The sequence below is a fragment of the Mesocricetus auratus genome, unplaced genomic scaffold (assembly GCF_017639785.1).
Source record: "Mesocricetus auratus isolate SY011 unplaced genomic scaffold, BCM_Maur_2.0 Super-Scaffold_100022, whole genome shotgun sequence".
NCBI lineage: Eukaryota > Metazoa > Chordata > Mammalia > Rodentia > Cricetidae > Mesocricetus > Mesocricetus auratus.
Window position 1 is genome coordinate 21,163,799 of NW_024429203.1, and position 23,848 is coordinate 21,187,646.

Genomic DNA, 23,848 nt, shown 5'->3' on the forward strand with positions numbered 1-23,848 from the left:
TGTAGGTTGTACATAGGTGGATCCCTTATCTGATAATAGGAGTTCAGATTACACAGGTGGATCCCTTATCTGATAGTACAGATTTGGACTGAAAGGACTTTTATGAAAAATAGTAATGACTTCATTTTGTTTGGCTTGGTTTCGTAAGACCAGTTTTTCTATGTAGCCCAGACTTAGACCTCTCTGACCTTCTGCTTGTTCCTTTTGGATGCTGGGTAGAAGCCAGAGGACAACTCTGGGCGTGACTCTTTAGCTGCTGTTTTCCTCACTGTGTTCCTTTGATTTGGTTTTGGAACAGAGTCCCTCACTGGTCTGGAACCCAGCGAGTAGGCTAGTCTGGCTGTTGAGTGAATCCCAAAGATGTATCTGCCTCCATCTCCCCATCATCAGGACTACACACATGCACTAAGTACCACACATAGGATTTTCCTATACTTAGGATTGAACTCAGGTTCCTGTGTTTGAGGGGATCAGATAGCTCCCAAGTCATACAGCTGCTGTTACTATTATAATTCTCTTTATAAAAATGTCAACATCATGCTATCAACTGACTTCCAATAAAACTGGCTTCAAACCAAAAATACAAGAATTACCTATGAAATGGGCTACATCTTGTTAAGCTTTGGCCAAATGGGCCCCTTAGAACCTCCCAAACATCATAGGCTATTGCCAAGTCTATTATTTACTTCCATAATCTGATGGTAAGGCCCTATTGCTGAATACACAACTTACTTATGTTACTGAATATGGAGAAATTGAGCAGGGGGGGCAACCAGAAGCTTCACCCCTACTGACTAGCATTCATAGTGTTGGAAGGTACTGTACACGCCACTAGAGAGAAAAGTAATCATCAGTTTGACCCAGCTATCAATCCTGAAACTCACAACAGAGACATGCCTGCAAGACATACTGGCAAAATAGTGGCACATAAATAAGCAACCACTTTTTATTGGATTTATGGACCACTCCATAAGATGGAACCCACACATGACACTGCTAACGTGGCCAAGAACCTGAGACTAGGTTAGTTATAGATTCTAGGACAGAACCTAGTACTATTATTCTGCTAAACGGACATGGCAATAAAATGATTCCTAATGACACAGTGTTATATCCCATACGTCAGAGCATCACTCCATCTTCATCAGAGACGTTTCTTCTTGCAGAAGATGGTAATTAATAGAGGCTCACAATTAGAGAAACTGTGGAACACTAACCCTAACTGGGATGTTTTCCAGGAAGTCTTTCCCTCAAGACCCGGCGATCTATGGGGAAGAGGAGGCAGAAAGATTGTAAGAACCAGAGGAATTGGGTGACCCCAAGGAAACGGAATTTTCCGGACACAACAGGACTGATGCACGCGTGCTCCCATGGAGGCTGTGGCAGCAAGCACGAGACCAGCACAAGTTCAAACCAGACCAAACGCCAGCACCGAGAACAGGAAGTGGACATAAAGTCCAGCCCTAACCAGGAAGCTGTTTGCAATTGATGCCTGCTGTAAGAGGGAAAAGCAGCTGTCTCCAACGAAGTGTCACGGGGTATATTAACCACATTCTAGGACAGGCCTCTTGTCCAGGAGTAGTTAGTTGGCTGACCCAAAATGGACCCCGTGTTTTGTTGTGTGTGCTTTTTGTTTTGATTTTTTGTCTTATTAGAGTTTTTTAAGTTTATTTATCTGTTTTGATTCTCAATTTTAATTTTTCCTTTTATTTTAAGAGAGAGAGAAAGAACGTGAAATTGGATGGATAGAGAGTTGGGGAGGATCAGGGAGGAGTTAAGGGAAGAAAGCAGCTGAGCAAAATATATTGCATAAAATGCATTTTAAAATAAAACCATTACAAAAGAAAAAAGAATTACCTGTGATATAGTTAATCTGTATCTGGTTACATTAACTCCCGTATTCTAGGGACAGGTGAACACATTGCTTTGTTCCCTTCTGTTGTCTGTCTCTGAGCAAAATGGACTGTAGTCTTTAGCAACTGTACCAGATAAAGCCTCCCACCTTTTCTGACTTACCTCATCCATCTTCATACCTTTTGGTTGTACCGCAAGTATGCCCCCCTTCCCTACCAGTATAAGCATAGCATTCAGTAAAGGATTATTATTTCAAATTTGTAGAGTTACAGTTTTAGTCACATGGCTTGGGTGTGGTCCTAATGGCCAAAAATGAGGCAACCAACTGCTGGAGAACCTTCCAGATACTTAAGGCAGATGGCAAACTTAGATCTTTTAAGGCCATACACAATTGTCGTTGGATTTTCTTCTCTGATCACTGGGCCTGACTTCCAAAGCCACTGGGTACTCACTTCAACTAAATAACTGTCTTGGCTGAGTTGCTGCAGCTGCATTCAAACCACAAACCTTCATAGTTATTAATAATAAAAAGCATTGTGAGAGACCTTAGTGAAAAGACTCTTCTAATACAATTCCATCTCTTAAGTGATATATATTTGTGAGCAGTATAAAGGCAAATTGCATCAAAAACAAATGCAAGAATATCTGGGACAAACAGGATTAACAGGCAGAGAGATTTATCTATATCATCAACGAAAAGCAGAAGTCCTAGCTGGTGAAACATGAGCTAATGTGGCCCCTTGCCAAGTCTTTGTCCTTTTTGGAAGGTTCTACCCAGGTGAGCTCAGATGACATGGTTCTGAGGGACTAGTCCCGGTTCTGTGGTTCTGGGAAGAGCAAGAAGTCTACGCTTGACCTTGGGGTTGGAGGCTGCCCTTTCCCTGGCTACAGAACTCTGGGAATATTTCACTTTCAGAAGTTTTTGTTTGCCAGCTTGGAAATAATAAGTTGCAGCTCACAGGGAGCTGGAGCGGGGGCACTACTTGGAGAACTGTATGAACAAAAGTGGTTGCCTTGTAGACTGTAGCCAGGAAACACCGGTTCTTCACTGGCCTCTCTTTTCTTCCATCTAAACACCATCACTTAAGAAAAGGGCAGCATTTTCCGAACTTGTCAAGATGGGCCAGACCTCCCCTCACAAACACTTGAAATGCTAGGACTATCATGTACTGTCCTTCAAACCATGATGCTGTGTTTACGTGTTAAAGCAAACCACCAGGGGGAAGTAGGTGTTTTCCTTGTGAATACACAGGACGCCAGTTTGATTTCAGTTGTTTTGTTAAAGAACACTGTTTCTTAGCAAGTATCACCTTGCTAAATTAATGGATAGTCCACAACCCAAGTTTTGATAATCTCATTTTTTTTCTTCCTTTTTTAGGATAATGAGGAGAGGAGGGAGAAAGTCGCATGCTTTTCTCAGAACAGGCTTAAGTGTCAGGAGACTGGATTCCCACAGCCTTTGTGGAAGACAGGCAGACAGTAGAAAGTAAACATCCCCTCCTACCCTCTGAGTAGACCCCCTAGTCACCCACAGGTATTATCATCTTGCTCTCCCGGCGGGCCTCATGCCCAGGAAAAAGAATGAAGTCACATTTTTGCTTGCTATAAATTATTAAGCTGTTCTTGGCTTGGTCGCTAGGAATCAAGGATGCATTAGCATATCCCTGCCAGTCACTTTCACATTTGTTGCATTTTTATGTGTATTTGCTCTCTATCAGGTTTGCCTCATTCATTCATGCATTCATTCATAGGAAGCAAGAATGTGCGGGGAATCCTACCCCCTGCAAAGGAATGAAAGCCATGTTTCCCTGCAGTCTTAAAGGCCTTGCTGGGAAAGGTGGGAGGAAGGGGAGACAACACATGTCATGCTCAAGGCTAAGCAGGAAGCCAGAGGAATCATAAGGGAGGCCCAGAGTGGTGAGGAAGAAAGAGATGTCTCTCTCTACCCTGGATGCTCTCACTGGGGAAATAGTATTTAAGCCAGGGCTTAAATATGAGTGAACTTTGGCAATGCAGAGATAGCCCCACCATCAGGTAAGAACTGCCAGAGCAAAGGCAGGAGGAACAGCTTCGGATTAAAAGATAAATGCAGAGGGTTCCTTACATAGAATAAGAGGGAAGTGAGAAACTATCAGAAGGCTGAAATGAAGGAGAGTCTTGGATTCTCTTCAAACAACAGCAGCTTCAGAACTCTGCTGGCCCATCACATTAAACAAAAGGCAGACTATCTGAACTAAAATGTTCTGAATTCTCTATCTTCTTACCCAGTTGGAACACTCAACCTTGAATAAGCCCTTTGCTGGGCTGGTTTAAAGATGGTCTTCTGTCTGGAATGGGTGAAGCTGAGGATGAGTCTGGGGCAGAGAGCTGGTACCCTGCTCTCGTCCTCTCTAACTGAATTCATTCACACCACCTCAAACATTCTACTAGGCTGCTCACTCAAGCTGGAGGAACGGTGAGCTTTGGCTGGCGAAGGCTGCCAGCAGTAGGCTTTAAGAAGTGAGTTCAGACACAGTATCACTCAAGTGAGAAGGGGGGACCTATCTCCTGTTCATGCTGCATGAATCGGCATGGACACTAAGCTCAGAAATAAATTACACTGAAGGCTATTAAATGAGAACCAAGTGACTGAAAGTCAAAAGTCTAGTCCAAACACTGCCCAGAAGCACTGGGTAAAGGCCCAAGTATTAAGAGGTTGTCTTCCATTGTTTAAGAACCAGCATATCTGTCTGTGCTACACTGAAACATGCACTCACACTCACTTACAAACACCACCCTCCAACTTTCTCACATACACATTTACACCACACTGACACACTGGAGAAAGAATCTGCATTATCTGTGCTAAGCTGCCATACACAAGGAACATTTCCACACCACCTACACATACACTAGGCACGTCCATACACACCACACACATTCCATGGACACACACTACACACTCATGCATACATTCGCTAATATACACATGGAGAATGTAACCATATCATATGTACAACACTTTTACACACTTCATAATCACACATCCCTTATAGACACAATGACAAAAACATGTTTTAAGTAAACTGCCCTACATGACACACTCAGTGCACACACACACACACACACACACACACCCTACCACCACCACCACCATCAGGTTTTAGTTTATACAAAACGGGAGGGGGATGAATCAGCAAAGAAACAACGTTGTCTCATGTAGAACTATTTGTATCTGATCCTCTCTAAGCTAGTTTGAAGTCTTGTCACATGAGAGCTGGTGGGTACACAGTCACACAGTCTCTTGGTAACATTGGCCTAAGCTATTTGCCTGTTTGTGACTTCACTGCTTTGATGTTCACATTTGAGCAAGCTTCCATGATTTAAAATGCTTCTCAGCCCACTCGGTGCTCTAGGATTACAGATGATGCGGAAATAGAAGTTACTGTTCTCTTACTTTTAATGGAAAAACCACTAAGAATCTAATCAGAACAATTCAAGTAGAATAACTTTCTAGGCGGACTCCATGTGCTGCGGATAACAGAATGGCTTAATGGGTTGAAAAGGAAGGCAGCTCCATCCAATGTCCCTGTATGTTAGAAATGAGAGGATTTCATTCCACATTAGTTTCATATTGGCTCCACATTTTCGGTTCTGTATTCTTACTCCTGTCCTCCAATTTTAAACAGATTCTTTTCATAAACAAGCTCAGAGTCCTCTGCAGACAGCTGCTGCACATTCCAGCTAGCCTTTCTGCATTCACAGGGTGAGGCTGATGGCTTCTGCAGCTAATCCCACTAACACAACTTGAAGAAGCCTGGGAGGGAGGTGGTGGTGAGCATCTCCAAGTAACAGTGGCAGAAAACCATACTGAGCATCACAGGAGAGCCAGATTTCCTCCAGAAGGAATGCTGTGGGTGGGAAGAAAGACAGGACCACGGCAACCGTAAGCTACGGTTTTTATGCACCAGTCTGAATTAACCATGCTCCACTCCAAAGGCCATGAAGCAAAGTCTGATTTCCCATCAGAGGCGTGTGTGTGGAGGTCAGAGAACAGTCTCAGGCTGTGTTCTTCATGTGCTGTCCTCTTTAAAAGATGTTATTTAGACAGAGTCTCTCACTGCCTGTGAGCTTACCAAGTAGACTAGGCTGACTCTCAGGGACCCATCAGAATTCACCTCTCCAGAGCTGGTAGAGGTACCCCAGACGTTTTTTATTCATATGACTGTTTTGCTTGCATATGTCTGTGCATCACACAGAGGAGGGTGATAGGTTCCCTAGAACTGGAGTTATAGATGTTGTGGGTGCTGAGATCCAAATCCAAGTCCTCTGCAAGGGCAGAAAGTGCCCTTAACTGCTGCGCTTTGACTCCAGTGCCCCAGCTCTTTTATATGGGTTCTGAGACTCATATAAGCTCGCAAGGCAGGCACTGGACCAACTGAGCCATCTCCCCAGTCCCCACCACTCTCTCACACAGGTACATTTTGTCCTCTCAGGGTATCCGTCTATGGCTTTTGTTTCTTTGCTGTTTTTCACAGAATCTAGAGCAGTTTTGTGAAATAAGAACAATCTGACACTACCTGCCAATCTGGGAAAAAAGTTCCACTTCATCCCAAGATGCTCTCGTCTCTGATACCCTCCAACATCTCTGACATAGCCAAGAGATAAAGTTAGACTGGGTGTGAGGAATATCCAAGTGTGGACAGGATTCTTTAGCTAGTTTTCTAGCGGGTGAAACATTGCTCTCTGTAGTATGGACGGCACACAGTCCAACCTGCAAATGTCATGTCACTGCAGCAGCCACTGTGCACTGATTTCCTTGCATAACCTCATGAACCTCACCTAGGGGAATGTTTACATGCTTAATCTACAGCCATATTAGACGCTCCGTTTCCCTATGACCATTCTTGGGATCTTTCCTGCCATTTCTGGTCACAGATAAGTTTTCCATTTTATCATCTGCATAGACTGCCCTCTTTCCTCTCTTGTCACAAAATCTGCCTAATGATGATGTCTGTGTTATTTCATCCATTCTTTGGGAACTGCAATGAAATGTGCCTGATCAAGTTCTAACAATAATGCCATGTCAACTCTCCCCTTGCTCTTAAATAATAGTGAAGTTGTTGATGCCCCAGTTCTAAGACATGGAGAGGGACCCTCACCCTGGAAGCCACACTTTCAAGTTATAGTTCTCCCCCTCTAGGGGACATGTCTTTTGAAAGCATCCATCACCAAACTTTGAGGCACAACAGAGGACCCCCAAGTTGCCAGCCTCAGGATGTTGCTTGCTCACAGTTTGGTCCAGGTAAACACTGATCTCTCTCTCTCTCTCTCTCTCTCTCTCTCTCTCTCTCTCTCTCTCTCTCTCTCTCTCTCTCTCTCTCTCTCTCTCTCTCTGTGTGTGTGTGTGTGTGTAGGGAGTCACCTTTCCTAAAATGCAAGAGAATTATTCGAAGCTGAAATCCACTTAAGATTCCGTTTTTCTCATGAGAAGGCCTCAGAGGAAGCCCCAGCTTTCAGCCACGTCTTTCTGAAAGGACACCTTCTGTGCATTCTCCAAACAGGCCTCATTGTTATGACTTGAGCACTGACAACCGCCAGGGAATTAGACCTTTCTTATCACTCGCAGACTCCTTTGCCTTGCTGTGAACACCGGGCTGATGGGCGGGCCACCGACCACTCTCTCATGCTGCGCTCCAGCTCCATCCAGCTCCATCCTGGCCCAAGGGGAAGTCCTCTTTGGATTCCAAAAGAAAATTAAACTCCTTGGAATCCCAAACTAATGAACTTTCACAGAGCAGTCCCAGAAGGATTGACTATCATGATATTTCGGTCTCACCTAACCAATAAGAGGGCCACTTGGCAATTTCCCAGCATGAATATTCTCATATGGGCACTGGGATAGAGGAAGCCAAAAGATTTTCCAACATCTACATGCTCAACTTACACCCCACCTGGGTTCTGAAGCAGAGATCTTGTGACGGTTGGGGCCCTGCAGAGCAATTAAAAGAAATAAAGCAAAGTATTATATTTTAATTGATGTAATCTTAAGGCTCCCAGTGGAATCTGGGGTGACATCTGACTAGAGTTACCCCAGGTATCAGTAGATGACTATTCTGTGAAAGTGCATTTAGGAAGACAAAAACCCCACAAACCTGAACTCCATTAACATGCATATCCGTTTTGAAGGGTGTATGTGTGGAGGGGGGAGTTGGCTCAGACTCCCAGAACTGAAAACTGAAAGAAGCCACCTAGCCTTCACTGGGATCAGAACAAAGAGTGGGAAGTGAAGAGGGACAGAGAGAGAAGGAGGGGGAGGAGAAGAGGAGGAAGAAGATAGGGGTAGACAAAGAGAGACGGGGGAGAGGGAGGTAAGGGGTAAGACACAAAATAGGCCCTGAGTTTTACTCTGTTTTAGAGTCTTACAGCTGGGCAATGGGCACAGGGACCACGCTTTCCAAACCCAAACAGCTCTCACCCATCACTAACATTTCAGGGTTTGTTTTATTATAAATATTCCAGTCAAAGAAAGATAAACAGACAAGAAAAAACTGCTTTATACGGTACACAGATTCAGATAGAAAACACAGGATGGGAAAGAAAGCCAATGGCCAATGGGTCAAAGGTGGAGGAGACAAACCAAGGACCAGAAACATCTGGGAGCAGATTTACGCAGCAACTGGAGGAAGGCGCAGTGATGGAGTTGAGGAAAGCTGCCTAGTGCTGTCAGTCTGGTCGTTATTCCAGGAAGGCAAGGAAACAGACATTACAAATGATGTGTGGGAACATTTACTTCACTAATCCATTAAAAAAAAAAGGTTTCTATTGATCAAGATATCCTGCTCATAAAAAAGAGGTTTGTTTTTCTAAAAAAACAAACAAACAAACAAAAAACCCCAACCATTCCTGTTCAAGATATGACCTGACAGGGAGGGACCCTAGAGTCAGAAACACGGGAAAGGGCTGGAGGTTGGAATAATTGTGACACCACTGGGGTCATCTGGCAGTCAGCCTTCAAGTGCTCTTCCCACCAAGTCTGTATTTCTCCACAAAACCAAAAACAAAACCTCAAGTGTCCCACACAGCTTGCTGTCATTGGGCAGTTAGAGAGAAATATGAAAAAGGATTCAGAATCGCCAGCAAGAAAGAGGTCAGTTTAGGGCTGGCATGGCATCTCTTACAGGAATTGAGAAGAGTCAAGGCTGCAGCTTGGCCCCAGCGTGGCAGCTCTAACAAATGGTCCTAGCTCAGAGAGGATACCAACCTATCCAGAAGGCAGAACTGGGAGATTCAGCTCTTCAAAAATGCCTCTGTCTCAGTACAGTAGGAACAAGAGCCATATGAAATCAGCTCAACTCAAGGTGGCGGGAGGGAAAGTGGGGTTGGCGGCCACTGTTCATCCTTCCCTTGGAATTTTCTGAGTTTACAATCAGAAATTGCATAGAATTTGTTTTCCATTAGAAAACGACAATTCTCCATGGAATCCCAGAGTGGTGACACAAATGCCAAGTAGCTCCTCGGAAGTCCTGGCTCTCCCATCAGGAGAGCACTCTGGACCTTGCAAACCTCCTGTAGGCATAGCAATCCCTGGACACCTAGGGAAGTATTTCTGACTCCTGGTCTGTAGTAGAGGAGTCAGATGCTTCGTCCTTGGTTACACAAGGAATGCTGCTGACCACACTGAGATCTGATTTATGGTTCCTGGCTTCCCAGCCAGTGACAGGCTAAAAGACTGCTCTCTCCCAGGAACTAGGCAAATCGGTTACTTAAGGTCTTTCTGATTAATAAACATATGCACGTTTGCTCCAGTACACACATGTATGGGAGCATGAACACACACACACACACACACACACACACACACACACACACTTGCACCCAGGTTTCATGTCTAGCACCCCCCAAAATCACCAATCTATAAGAGACCTGGGGATAGTGCTTCACAGGCAGCTATTGAGTTCAGACACAAAGAGATGCCTTTAAAGAGTCCATCATCATACCAGCGAGGTGGCCCTGCCCTCTCTCCTCTCTGAGTAGTATGTTGGAATGGAAACCAGAACCACAGTATGGGAAAAAAAATCACACACCCCCTCCCTACTCTTTACATAGTGCCCAGCATGCTTTGCATATTCCGTCTTCCTTCTGTTTTCAGAGATGAAAATAGGGACAGAGAAAGAAAGGCCAGATTAACCCTTGGAACCCCAGGCATTTCAAGGTATCTTCTTGTAGACTACAGGCTAACTGCTTTTTTTAAATGACATTTAACAAGTTAGCTGAATATACTTTCACCCAAAGCCCTCTACACTCAGGGAGACCACCAAACACCACATGACAAGAGGGGGGTGGGGTCAGTGCCTAAAACCCTGTGGACCAGCAACTACAAAGCCAGAGAGAGAGAGAGAGAGAGAGAGAGGGAGGGAGGGAGGGAGGGAGGGAGGGAGGGAGGGAGACAGAGAGAGAGAGAGAGAGAGAGAGAGAGAGAGAGAGAGAGAGAGAGAGAGAGAGTCAGACTTCCATCCCCCAACCCACACTTCCCATCCCAAAGCACAAGTGAACTTCAGACCTTGAAACCAGAAGAAACAAAGAAAACACGGGAGAGGAAAGAAAGGGACATTAACAAAAATATACAAATTCAGAAAAGAAAAACTTCCCTGTTGAGTTTAATTTTTTTTTTTCCTGTTAAGAACTAGACCCAGGGTACAATGGCCCCTTCCTCGGGGGGGGAATGCAACTGATGATGCCATCAACTTCTTGGACTTCTCCCGGCAGGGCCCCATTACCCAGACTCCGTATTATTTAGGTGTGAAAGAAGGGCCCTCTGAGAGGAGATGGGTCCTTGTGCCCACAAGGGACAGCATCTCTGCCACGTAAATGCAAAGTCTCGGATAGATCCAGCACTCCCACAGGGCAGGATCCGTCTCCAGCTGGGGCATCACCCCCTGCTTTTGTAAAGTGATTGAATCCTGAATCCGGAGAGAAAGATGTTGTAACTTCAGCCCTCCCGCCTCCCCGCCTGGCTCCGCAGTCCTTTGCCCCACTACTCGGGCTCGCTGCTGTTGGTGGTCTTGTCCCACTCCAGGCTCTCCTCGCTGCGCGCTGGCGATGGTCGTGCCCGCAGGCCCTGAAAGCGGCGGCACTCCGGACACACGCGAATGTGCGTGCAGCCACGGGCCACCAGGGCGGCCTCCTGTGCCAGTCTCTGCGCCAGCTGGTCGGGTTCCCCGGCGCCACACAGCTTGCCATTGCTGAGCGTCGCGGTGCCACGGGGTCGGCGCTCCTCCAGGACTGGGGCCTGGGGTGGCAGGCCTCCAGAGCGCCGCCGCCGGGGGTGGATATTGTCCTGGCATAGGATGATGCTGCGCAGCTCCGTCACCATCTCCTGACACACAGACACCTGGGGGAGACAGCAGAAGTCACCGATAGCCACTGAGAACCGGCCTTATGATTCTCTTGGGGTTATAGGCATTGGATGTTTGGACAGCCGGTCATCTCAGGTGTAAGGGTTAAAGGAAGGCTTCATTCCCACCCTATTTAAGGCCCAAAAGCCCTCCACACAACAGCCTTCACTCAACAGCCCTGCCAGATGAGGCCCAGTCTTTGGCCACTTTCAAAGAGCAACCTCAGCATCCTGGGAAAGACAGTGTACCATTTCTGCACATTTCCACTAATGGCTGCTCCTCCGACTCTGCTTAGTTTCTAACCCTGCGAATTTCACCCATGGACCTCAGGTAAATGTGGATCTTGAAACCTACTTAAAACAAACACTCTCTCCTATATCAGTCTCTCTGGTATTTGAAAAAGTCATCATTTGTTCATTTTGTCTGCAGCCCAACTCAGTTGAGTTGTCTGAGCTGGAAGGGAACAATCCGGAAACCCTGGGGGAGGAAGCAGCCACATTTCTTCTCTATTGTCTCTTTCCGCTCCATCAGCATGACATCCACCACTGCCAAACGCCAGCGCAGCCTTGACTTCCTTCTAGGTGTCCTGAGTGAAGTTGCCAATGACTGAAGATGATGCATCCGTAAAATCACTGAAATAAACAACTGCTGCATCTGTAGGTCCGCAATCTCCTCATTTGAAACACTTGGCTCCAGCTTGTTTCAAAACTCAGAATATTCTGAATTTTAGAACGGCAGTACAATGCACAAACACCATATTAGGTTTAACACCTAGTGGGTCTGGGACAAACTCCATATTTGAACCCATTGCTGTTTCCACAGCAAAATGATTGTGTGTTCACACTGAAGGCAATGAAGACAGTGCACATGAATCGGGCTTTGTGGAAGAATACATTTGCATCCAACTTATGAAGGACTTGGACCATTCCTAGCTCTGGGGATCTGAGGACCAGTGGATAAAGAAATATGAACTTGTGTTACTATTGTTACTCTCACTAACATTACAGTATCCCTTGCAAAGCTGTGTAGGTAGGAACTTAAGACATACTGTATATTTTGTAAAGGACTGACTAATGAGTATCCCCCTTGAGAACTAGAACTTGAACCTGTCTAACTCCAAGCGTACTTGGTTGAGTTCTCATTTCTGAGGTCAGAACGGCACTCCTGGAGCATGATGGCAGAAGAAGCCTCCTCCTCATGCTCTTTTTGCTTGTTCCTTTGTTTATGAGACAGGTTTCTCTGTAACAGTCCTAGCTGTCCTGGAACTAGCTCTAGACCAGGCTGGCCTCGAACTCACAGAGACCTGCCTGCCTCTGCCTCCCAAGTGCTGGTATTAAAGGTGTGTGCCACCACCACCCAGCCCTCCTCATGTTCTATCAATGGGACAAATATTATACCAGAGCCACACAGTCAATACAGCCTCCTCTTCATTTTAGCTATCAGAATGCTCTGGGATGATTAGAATTTCAATGTAAATCCAGATCTTGCCTGAGCTCTTGGGAGAAACAGGCCATGGAAGCAACTGCAGATATCGCCTCATACAATATGGCCTAACTTAAGGTCTCAGAATTGATTCTAGACCCATCATTTTCACTAAATAGCAGAAGATTCTTGGCAACCCACTAAACCCCTCTGTGCTTCTAATAATTACTATGGCAACAAAACTCCTGCCACCTGCTTAATTTATTACATGTGACAAGAATATAGCAACATGCATTTACCATCTACTGTGGGTCAAGCATTGTGGTTTGTCATGGGAATACAGAGGTAACAGGCAGTCCTTACATCCAAGTGGCTCCATGTCTATAGATGTTGCAGGATGGCATGTAAACACTTAATGTCGGTGGTGGCTGATGGATGGCTGACTGCTGGCCCAGTGTGAAAAGCAGGAGAAAAATTGGGCCAGTTTCACTGAGGAACGAAAGGCTCACCCAGTAAGATTCATATAGATTATATAAATGTTAGCAGCATTTAAGGCCTTGGCAAAGGGAGAGGGGAATAAAACTGGAAGCAGAAGTACTGGGGGCCAAGAGATGAGATGGTGAGCAAGGAAAAGGACAAGAGAGTCTGGGAATGACGGGCTCCCTGTGGTTTGACCCCTTGCTGAAGGGGCCAGACAATGGGCAAGGGCCCTTCATGGGGATGGAGAGGAGCCAAGCTGGGATGGTGCCAAGAGCTGAGAGAGAGGCAAGCAAGGGGAAAGTAGTACTATTGTCAAATGCTAGCTGGATGGTGGTGGAGCGCGCCTTTAATCCCAGCACTCGGGAGGCAGAGGCAGGTGGATCTCTGTGAGTTTGAGGACAGTCTGGTTCACAAAGCAAGTTCCAGGACAGCCAGAGCTATTATACAGAGAAACCCTGTCCCGAAAAACAAACAAACAAACAAATAAATAGTCAAATATTCTTAGCTCAGGAGAAGGATGGTATAAGGCAAGATGATATTGACATTACTACTTTTAAAACAACTGGGGCACAGTTGTGAATTTTGGAGATAGGATAAACCGAAACACAGGGGAGAGAGTAAAGTCCTAAGTAAATGAGAAGTGGTAGGATCAGGCAGAGGCACTGTGAGGGTAGCGCCCCCTGCTGCAGGGGCAGCTGGCCCGACAGGTACATTTTTAGGTAGCGGTTTAGACAGGAGCAGGACACTCTTCATTTCTTGGGAGGAGTGTACAATAAAATCAAGCTCTCTTCACGCAGGAGTAGAGGGCAGAAGAATGGGTAGCAGTGTGGGGAAAAAGCTGAATGCAGATAGCCCTGGGGCTGGCAGGGCAGAGTTGAGGTCCCCTATGAGGTGGTACCCCATAGGGTTCCAGGATGTAGTCTGTATAATCAGAAGATATTTCCCCAACAACATTTAAAGGAGGGGCTTAAGGAAGATACAGAGGTGAGAGGCTAATATAATGAAAAAAAGAAAAAGTCTCATAATGCAATTAACACAAAAGGATTTGTGCATCTTTCTTGGAGAGGGATGGAGGACCAACGGGACAAAGCATTCTGGTTCATCTTCTCTGGGGAGGGATGGGGGACCAAAGGGACAAAAGTGCAAAGTAGATATTAACCCAGCCTGGAAGCCACAGCTAGAGAAATAAATTATTAAAATCCCTGAGACAGAAAATGAATCTCTTGGATTCTTTAAGTTGGGATATCTCTGAGGGTTTTCACCTGTACCTATAGGTAAAGATTGTAAAGAAAAGGGTCCAGCCGGGCTGGAGAGATGGCTCAGCCGTTAAAGGCTAGGCTCACAACCAAAAATATAAAAAAGAAAAGGGTCCAGCCAATGAAACACACCCTGAGCAGAGTCAAAGAAACACACTTTGGCCCTGCAACCAGAACCAAAGAAATATACCCTGACCCTGAAACCAGTGCCAAAGAAACACACTTTGTCCCTGGAATCAGAGACAGTGAAAGAAATACACCCTAACCCTAAAACTAGAGCCAAAAGGCTAAAAAGAACCAGAAAGAGAAACTCACTTTGTCCCTTTGTCCCAGCCAAATCTGACCCTAACCCTGTGCAGAAAACTAACCAATCCTTGAGCAGGAGATTGAAATCTGACCAATCCCCACCCTGGAAAACTCTGCCCCCTAAGAAGACCTATATAAACCCTGTGTCTGTTCAAGCTTGTGGCAGTTTGTGCTACCCAGCTGTTCTCTGCCACTGTAGCAGAGAGCAACCACTCTCCTAGATTCTTGCGTCCCAATAAATCTCTTGAATGAGGTTTGGGTGAAGACCTTCTTTTGTGGAGGGCAGATACGATCCTGGGCAGAGCAATGAGAGCAGGGCTGTAACACATTTGTCGGGGTAACCTTCCCCTGGCAGAGCGAGAGCAGAGCTGAAGTGTAGCAACTTCCCCCGGCAAACCCTCTCCTGCTGGAGCAAAACTGCTACATTGAAAAAGCATTCCCAGCTGGGAAACCCTCTCTTGGTGGAGCAGAGCTGATACACTAGGGAAGCCTTTCCCTGAAGCAAGGCTGTGAGCTGTTATGTTTACTGTGACCTGTGGTATTCCTTGGCTCCCGAGTGCCAGAATACCTTTCTATCCGAGCTGTAACACTCAGTATTCTGTGACTCCTGAGTGTCAGAATACCTTTCCATCCAAGATGTAACACTCAGTATTCTTTGGCTCCCGAGTGCCATAATCTATCCATGTCCATCCCATCCGAAGTGTCAAAATGTTTACAAAGATAGTCAAAATGAAAGGTCTGAGGTCTTATTTCACACAAATGACCTGGAACTTTCATACCCCTTCCCAACACTGTGTAAAGTCTGTTGTTTATAAAACATCCTTCCTCACATATTAATTGATGGCTGTGTCAAATAACAATCTGGAGCCCTTTCTGTGGTTGCACAAGCAACACATGACAGCATCTACTCAGATCTTTTACCCTGGGGACTAAAATTGTTCCCACTGTCCTATCCCATGTATCCTGGGAGCATTCTGCAGGTCCTGTCTGAAATGAGTACAGAAGCCAGTGAGTTTCACACTGCTGCTGGCAGTTTGCCTTTGGAAGCCGTTGGAAGCTTACCTCTGATGCTTCTGAGTGTCTGAGAGTCCATAAAAACTCCAGCATAGCCATAAAAATGGCCACTATTAAGCCACAAATAAGAACCACAAAGATTCCACCAATATTCTCCATTCCCAGGCCTAGAAGAGAATGATAAGAAGTAAAAATTACTTTGAGAGAGTGGGAAGACCCACCACAACAATGCTGTGTCACTTAAACAATCAGGGTGGAGTCATTGAGATGGCCTCCTAGACTCATTCTTTCCTTGAAGAGATTTAACTCATTGTTTGAAAGAAAAGCAGGGCAGTTGCAGTAAATTAGGGCAAGGAAACCTAGCTGTGAGTGAAGGAGGCTGGAAAAACCACAAGACTGTACTAGCTTGGGAGCCGAGGACTGTCTTATGGGAAAGTGCAGGCCAATCTGATTTAGCTCATAATGACACAACACCAAAATACCTTAAATTCTAAAACTCTAGCTGGTCTTCACAGTGCATTTGGTATGTAAGAATATAGAAAGAATAATGCTTGCCAGAACCAGGATATTATAGGTTAGTTATCTTTAATGCAAACCCTGAAATCTTCATCTATTGAGCATACACATACACACACACACATACACACACACACACACACACACACACACACTGCTCAAATTTAGATTTCAGAGAATGTTTGTTAAATTTTCAGGCTAGGGGATGCTCAGTCAGGCAGTATTCCAAAATCCCAAATCTCTAAGCCCTGAAATAATCCTGGACCTGGATATTTGGGAGAAGGAAGTAAAATGTTAAGTTTATTTGGAAAGTAAGACTTTTGCCCTTACTGGACTAATGTATCCTAAACTGGGGTGCTGTCAGAAATTCGAAATAGATATCGCCAGCCCTTCCTCAAGACCTAATGATCCAGTGTGTCTGAAGACAGACTCTGTATTTTATTGTTATTTTATATTTATTTATTTGTGTATCAGTGCGTGTGCTTATACACCCAGCTCAGCCACAGAGCATGTTTAGAAGACAGAGGACAGCCTTCAGGAACAGGCACTCTCCCTCTACCATGTAGACATTGGGAATCAAACTCAGGCCATGAGGTCTGGCAACAAGCACCCTCACCTGCTGAACTATCTTTCTGGTCCAGAACTCTGTACTGGAAACAAGCTTCCCAGGTTAATTTTTCCTAACAGCCAGGCCTACAACTAGTTTGAAATTGTTACCTCTGGAAGCCTCTATGGATTTTTAAGTTCTTTACAGTTGGATCGTACCCTCATTGCCTAGCAAGATATCTAGAGGTATCTTGATACATATTTGTAGGATGATTATGGCCATTCCAGTTGCAGCATTGATGAGTTTAGCTCAACAACTCAATACTTTCTTTGACTGTAGAGAAATCATCCTTTAAGAGAAGTGTCAGCTGGACACATGAGATGTTTGATTGAGTGGGGATCACAATTAGGGACCAAAAAGCCTCTTTTGTCTAAGAAATTGGCAACTGGGAGGCTTATGTCCTTTACCCTTTGGGATGACTCCATGACTGGTCTCTAGTTAAGTTGTCATGGGGCATGGGGCTATGCTATAGTCAGGGAGAGTCAGTTTTGCACTGCTTAAGATGCTCCATGGAAAGGAACAGGAATTAGATACTTCCTCTGCAGCTCCAAAGCTGGCACAATATCCCTACCTAGCCATTTGAAGATGCCTTGGGAAAGGGTTTCCTACCATAAAGACTCAGGTGTCTGTCCCTGTCCCCATCCCGTCTCCCCCCCGTGTGTGTGTGTGTGTGTGTGTGTGTGTGTGTGTGTGTGTGTGTGTGTGTGTGTGTTAACAACACAGAATAGTGGCATTCTCTACCGAGCTGATGGCCCACTTCCAGTGGGCCCAAAGCCTCACATAAGCAATATATCAGGCAGACCAAGCACTCTGGTCTGCTGATTCCCATAGTCAGCTATTCCAAATCTGCACCAATCAGTGCAGGGGCCTCTATCCTGATTAATCCAAGACAGAGGATCTTTAAAAATATGGAGGAAAGCAGTTTATGTTCATTTGAATACCAGCCTCTCTCACCTGGGCCGCCAGGGACAGAAGGCATCAGACTATAAGAACATCAGGGTCCACATGGATAAGGGGATGGAATATATGGGGCTCTTAAGAAAGAATGGGTATATCCAAGGGTTCGGCTGGGGTTTGCAGGCTGGTGCTCCAGTCCATGGAGGAGTGATGAGAAGAGGGATAGTATTTCAGCCCCTGAACCCTAGAAGCCCTAGCTTCTCCAGCCAGTGAAGAGAGTGACGTCAGTGATAGTGAGGGTGGCCCCCTGCCTAGATAAAGAGAGTCCTCAGGTAGTGTTGGGACACTCCAAGACAGATGTACCTGAAGTGGAGAAAAAGACTTGGGTTTCCTAGAAGGGCTTTTCCCTCTTGTTCCTGGAAGGAGTGTTTCTTCTCTCTGGACCCCACCTGTGCCCTGTGGCTGCATCTCCCACCTCCCTGTCAGTCAGCTCCGGAACTTTCTCATCTTTTCCTCACCATTGGCTCTTTCCAATTCATGTTCCTTCTCATACTCCTGACTGCCCCAGTTCTGTCCACTCAACGTCCCTTCTCCCTCTTCTCTGTCATTGTGAACCTTCTGGGGGAGAACTGTCTATTTCAGCATTATTTTATGCCATTCTTAAAGTTCTTAAAACACTTTTGGAGACTCTGTCCCACACAAAAGCAGGTAGAAGAAAATCCACCCAACATCTTTACAACTAAATGCATTTAATTTTTTTTTTGCTTCTGCTTTTATGGAGGAGAAAGGTATAGTTAATTTCCAATTAGCTGTGATTTCTCAGCCATCACTGTGCCTACAAGGGAATGTTTGCAAAATGAGAAAATCTAACCCAAAAATTGTATCTAAAAGTGATGCAGCTCTTATGAATATTAGATTTAAAAATTAATGAAGTTGGGACAATGTTCCATTTGGAGATATTTAATTAAACATGTCTTAATTTAATTTTGCAAGTTTTCTTTGTGCATTGGGAAGCCAATATTATTTTTCAGGCCTCAAACATAATTTTGAACACCTGAGAAGCTTTAAGGCCCTGGATACTATACCTGAAGGAGGAAATGAATCCACCAATCTGGATTTACTTCTGCTAGTCCTAGTTAACAGGCTCTCCTCAAAGGTGATGTGGTCTTACTCCTCTGAAATCACTCTCTATGTTTCCTTTCTCAGCTCACGGAAATTGCCCACTCATGATCTTACACAGCCTCTCTTAGGAGGGCAAACTGTCCATCAGACTCCCTCTCTTAACAGAGGACACTGTCCATCATACTCCATTTTGTGACTCTTTATAAAATCACTGCTCAATACTCTCTCCCAGCATCTCCAGTCACCTAGGTTTTCTCTTGGCCTCATGCCTCTCCTCCAAACATTGGTGATTACCAAGTCCTGGTGTCTTTATCCTAAGTAATCTTCTTCTCCTTATCCATCCCACCACATTCAAATGCTCCCCAACCCTTGCATCAATTTCAAAAGAATGTCCCTGACTGCAACCATTTCTTATTTAACTCTACCCTCCATAAAACTGTTCTTTTTGACATGTAAAACATGTGACATCATCTCTAGCAATATAGAACTATCCGTATTTCCCAACACTCCCTGCATGTGTCTATCTGTACACTTTGACTCCTTCCAATCACTTCTGTGGCTTTGGGTCTGAACTATTACCCACAGGCTCATGGATGTGAAAACTTGGTTCCCAGCTGGTGGCACCATTTGCAAAAGGCTGTGGAACCTTTGGGATGTGGGTCTCAGCTGGAAGAAATGGGTCACTAGCAGATGAGGCCCCCTTGGGTTCTGATGAGTCTCTGGGTGCTTCCTGTTTGGCTGCCATGTGACTGTGTGCCACTTCTAATACTTTAAAGCTTCAGTGGACTGAACTATGCCTTTGACTTCTGGCCACAGTTTGGAATCCCCTGGAAACTGAGAATCAAATTAAAACCCTCCTCCCTACAGATATTTTTGTCAGTGCTGCAAAAATAACTAGTTCAGCAACTTTGCATGGAGGCTACTGGAAGTGTGCTTGCACACACACATACACACACACACACACACACACACACACACACACACACACACAGGGGGGGGAGGGGGAGGAGTTAACCTGACCCTTTATCACTGAACTCCAGGGCCACTTTATCTTGGCTTATCTGGTAAGGTGTATTGTTTTTATGCCTCACTAGTAACACATTGTGTATTATTCCAATTATGTGTATATAATAATCAAGGATTTAAGTTTATATATCTAGATTTCCCATTAGACCAAGTTCATTGGGAAGAACTATGCATTGTGTAACTCTACCCCAGGATCATGGGATGTGGCCCACAAGAGGTGATCAAGAAAAAAAATGACTAGAAGGGACTGGGAGGTGGCTGAGCAGTTAAATCTCTTACTATGCAAGCAGGAGGACCAGAATTCAGATCCCAAGAACACCATAACAGTGCCAGGTGAGTGTGGCTGCTTGCTTGTGGTTCCAGACTTGGAAGGAAAAGCTGGCTAGTCAGACCAGAAGTATTGGTGAGTTTTGGGTTTGAGAGACCCAGTCTCAAGGAGAAGAAAGTAGAAAAATGATCAAGGAAGATTCTAGAGATCAGCCTCACACACACACACGCACATGCAGGTGCTCATGCACCTAACTCCTGCAAACACCAAACACATACATACACACAAACATGCATGCACATACATGCACACCAAACAGACCTACAAATAAAATGAAGAGAAACAAATGACTAGAAGGAAAGAAGAAAGACAGCCCAGATGTAGAGGTCTACATTGTACAAAACCCTGGATCCACAGGCTGACCCATCGTTATCTCCTCATCAGATGCTATATGTGGTAACTGTAGACTGACAACTCTCATTGAGGGCTCCAGGCAGGTGATCAGAGCCTCTGAAGGTGGTGGAGCACCGACCTGGCTAATCCATGACGCAGATCTCCCATGTTGGTTGGGGGGAGGGGGAGGGGAGGAAAGGACCATGTGGTCTGTGCTGGGGTGACTATGACTCTGACTTGGTTTGGACAAACTTCAGAAGGAGATAAGGCTTTGACAGGATGCTGGTAGAGGCTATGAGCCACCAAAACAGTCCCAGTCTTTCTTTCCCAGCTTCTTGACCTTCAGGGCCCGCCCGTTAATCATGGGTGTGGGCTCTCGTGTGCCAACTCTGGGCTGAGTGGCCTCCTTCTCCTCTTCAGAGTGAGGCTTATATACCAGCCATGCCTTTAGGAAGTTATTGGAAAGTAGAAGTAAGAATAGATTGCTGGCAGAGTGAGAACTGAGAAACAGATGGAGGAGGGAGGGGGAGGGGCATATTCAGAGAGTGAGGTCTGTTCTGTTTAGTACTGTCATCAGTCATCCCCCTAGAAGTCTAATGCCTTCCACAGCACACAGCCATTCATCAGCAGGGGCTCGGGATGAATGTGTTCCAGCCTGCAAGGTCCTTGCCGCCCTTACAGATGCTTCTATTCCTTCCTGTAGACGGGATGGTGTGTAAGCCACCCAGACAGATGGCTTTAAAACTGGGGTTTCCTTCTGACACTCTGAGCCTGGGCCTCAGCTGTGCTTCAGCAATCAACGAGCATTAGCTGAAATACTCAGACTCTCCTCGAAAATCCCCAGTCGGTGAAATTCTAACCCTGGTGTCACTCACAGATTGCCCACAGATACAAACACTAGCTCCCAAATGCAAATGCATGATTTTTGTTGTCTCTGGAACCATGACAGGGGAACAGACATCACCAGGGGTTACTGCAGTGCAGAGACTTGAAGTCTGCTCACTCACCCACCCCTCCTTCCTTCCTGCCTAGCTGAGAATCACTTCTTAGATTCAGGTAGACTTAACACCTATCCCTTAAAACCTTCAATGAGTTCCATGTCACAGTGCGTCTATCTGCACCCGAGATGTGGTTCTCTTTTGGAACAATGGTTTGTAGGTGGGTGAGAGGTAGCTACACCACACAGGTATAAAGGACAGGCAAGTGCCATGATCTCAACAAGTGACATCCTGTGTTCTCTTTGATGCTGATCAACAAATCTTTACGGTGCATTTTCCATGAGTTGGGCACTGTGCTAAGTCTGAGCTCTGGGCAGTGCCAGCATCCGATGCAAACATAGATTCTTAGATCCATATGGCTCTCAACCATTTTAGAGCCACATCCTCCTACAGCCATGTGGGTATATCAGATGGGGCTGTCTCTGAGGGATTCTTTGTTGTAAACAGCAACTCCGTCTTTAGCACGTATGGACTAACCTACAGGGCCTTCGCAGGGACTCATCACATTTGCTTTGCTTGGCACTATGCATAGGCAGAAAGCTCGCATTTCTGCTAGCCCTCCCTCGCTCTGACATCTCTCACCTAGTCCCAGCAGATTCTGGAAACGGCAGTTGGAGAAAAATAAGGAAAAAGGTCACAAAACCGAAGATGCATCTGAGGAATTTTCCAATGTATTAAAACACATTGTGGGAGAGGTACTTCACAATGTCACGTAATATGCGCTGAGGCATCTCACTCTCCAAACAACTTGCAATCTCCTTCAATTATTAAACAGGCTGGAAAGGAGAGCCACTCTGCCCACTATATAGAAACATAAAAAGACGGAGAACTTGGGTTGTTCAACTTTCCATAGCTAGCAGGTTATTTCTAAGAAAATCTACTGGCAAAGCTATTGTCTCTGAAAATGTAAAGCCACCCTTTACGAGTGTTTACCAGTACTAAAATGAGCCAGGCTCCATGCTAATGATTTTAACTCTGACCTTGACAACTATTTTAGCTCTGACCTTGGCAACCTTTTCCTGTGAAGGAAACAAAAGTGCAGAATCCAGGTACATTGCCCAAGGTTCCACACCCAAATCCAGATGGAAAGTGGAGCCCTCAGCCTTCACACCACACTGACTCTCCCATCACTCGTGATCACTCAGACTGCACTGCATGCTTGCAGAACTTAAACTGGAATCCTGAAAACTGGCTTAATTAGCCAGAAGCTCCAAAGTGACAAGGATTAGGGGTTCTACATACAGGCTACAAGCGCATATCAGGAACCCTTTCTCTTTACAGAACTCGACATCAGATGTTGGCATCAGTGGTGTGCTAGTTTAACGGCTCAGTTTCCAGAGAGGTTGAGTATAGTCTTCAGAATGACTGTCCTCCTTGAATGCAGACTGTCAGGCCATTTGCCTGTTCCTGTTCATGTTCTGTTTCCCAACAGTTCTCTGGAGTTTCTCTGCACCTCCCCTCCCCCTTATTCAGTAAGGCGTGCTTAGGGAGGGGCTTCCTGGAATTATTTCTCTGTTGTCATCAAACTCCCAAAGTCAGATTTCCACCTTCAGAGCTTTCCAAAGAAACCAGAGAACCAGGGTAGCCACACTGAGCCTCTGAGAAGAAAGAGGGAGTGAAGCATCCCAGAGACCCCCCCACTTCCCCACCATCCACCCCCACTCTTGTTAAGATGTCTCAGGCTTTCATTCCGACTGTGCCAGAGAGCAAACTTCCTATTATCCAAGGGTTCTGAAAGTCAACAGTGATGCCTCTTTGCCATTCTTGAAAGGGGACCCTGATTTTCACAGCCTGCTGGAGTATTTGTTTTCCTTTGAAGCCCTGATCATGAGCTTGTGTTTTTCATGATAAAGGTATTTAATTTCCTTGGAGTTCAACCACCACCTTTTGTCTAGCAATTGTTCTGTGAAGCCTTTGGTAATCCAATCCCCTTGCATGGCGATGCTGGCATCTGCGGGTGGCTAGCAAGATTTCCTTTTATAGGAGCCGAGTGAGAAAATAAACAAATAAAATAAGTGTTTTTTTTTTTGAAAAATGAAAACAGCTTGAAATGGAGCCTGGTTTTTGTTTTGTTTTGTTTTTTGTTTTTGTTTGTTTGTAGTTGCCAGTCTTTTCCTGGGTCTGCCATTTTATTTCTCAGTGTTTGTAGGAAGGTAGGTGGTCACTAAGCTCCAGTTGGGAACAGAGAGAAGAGGTTATAATGGGAAGGGGAATGTTGTTGCATTTACAAGAGCCAAATACAGCCTGTTGAGAAGGCTCGAGACAGGAGGCATTACCTCAATGTTACAGCTCTTCTTGGCCTTGGTGTTTGA

At 45.4% G+C, this 23,848-nt stretch overlaps 1 protein-coding gene across 2 annotated transcripts in view; it reads right to left on the bottom strand.

Annotated features, from left to right (window-relative positions):
* Positions 1-10,458: 10,458 nt before the first annotated feature.
* The window catches only part of Grik4 (glutamate ionotropic receptor kainate type subunit 4), a 417,441-nt gene continuing 404,051 nt past the window's right edge, over positions 10,459-23,848 (bottom strand). For both annotated transcript variants that reach the window (XM_005069407.4, XM_040729877.1), the window contains exons 20-21: positions 15,758-15,876; positions 10,459-11,227 (exon numbers count right to left, since the gene is read on the bottom strand). In XM_005069407.4, coding sequence (XP_005069464.1) covers positions 10,871-11,227; positions 15,758-15,876 — 476 coding nt within the window. In that variant the 3' untranslated portion in view covers positions 10,459-10,870. The remainder of the gene's footprint in view (positions 11,228-15,757; positions 15,877-23,848) is intronic.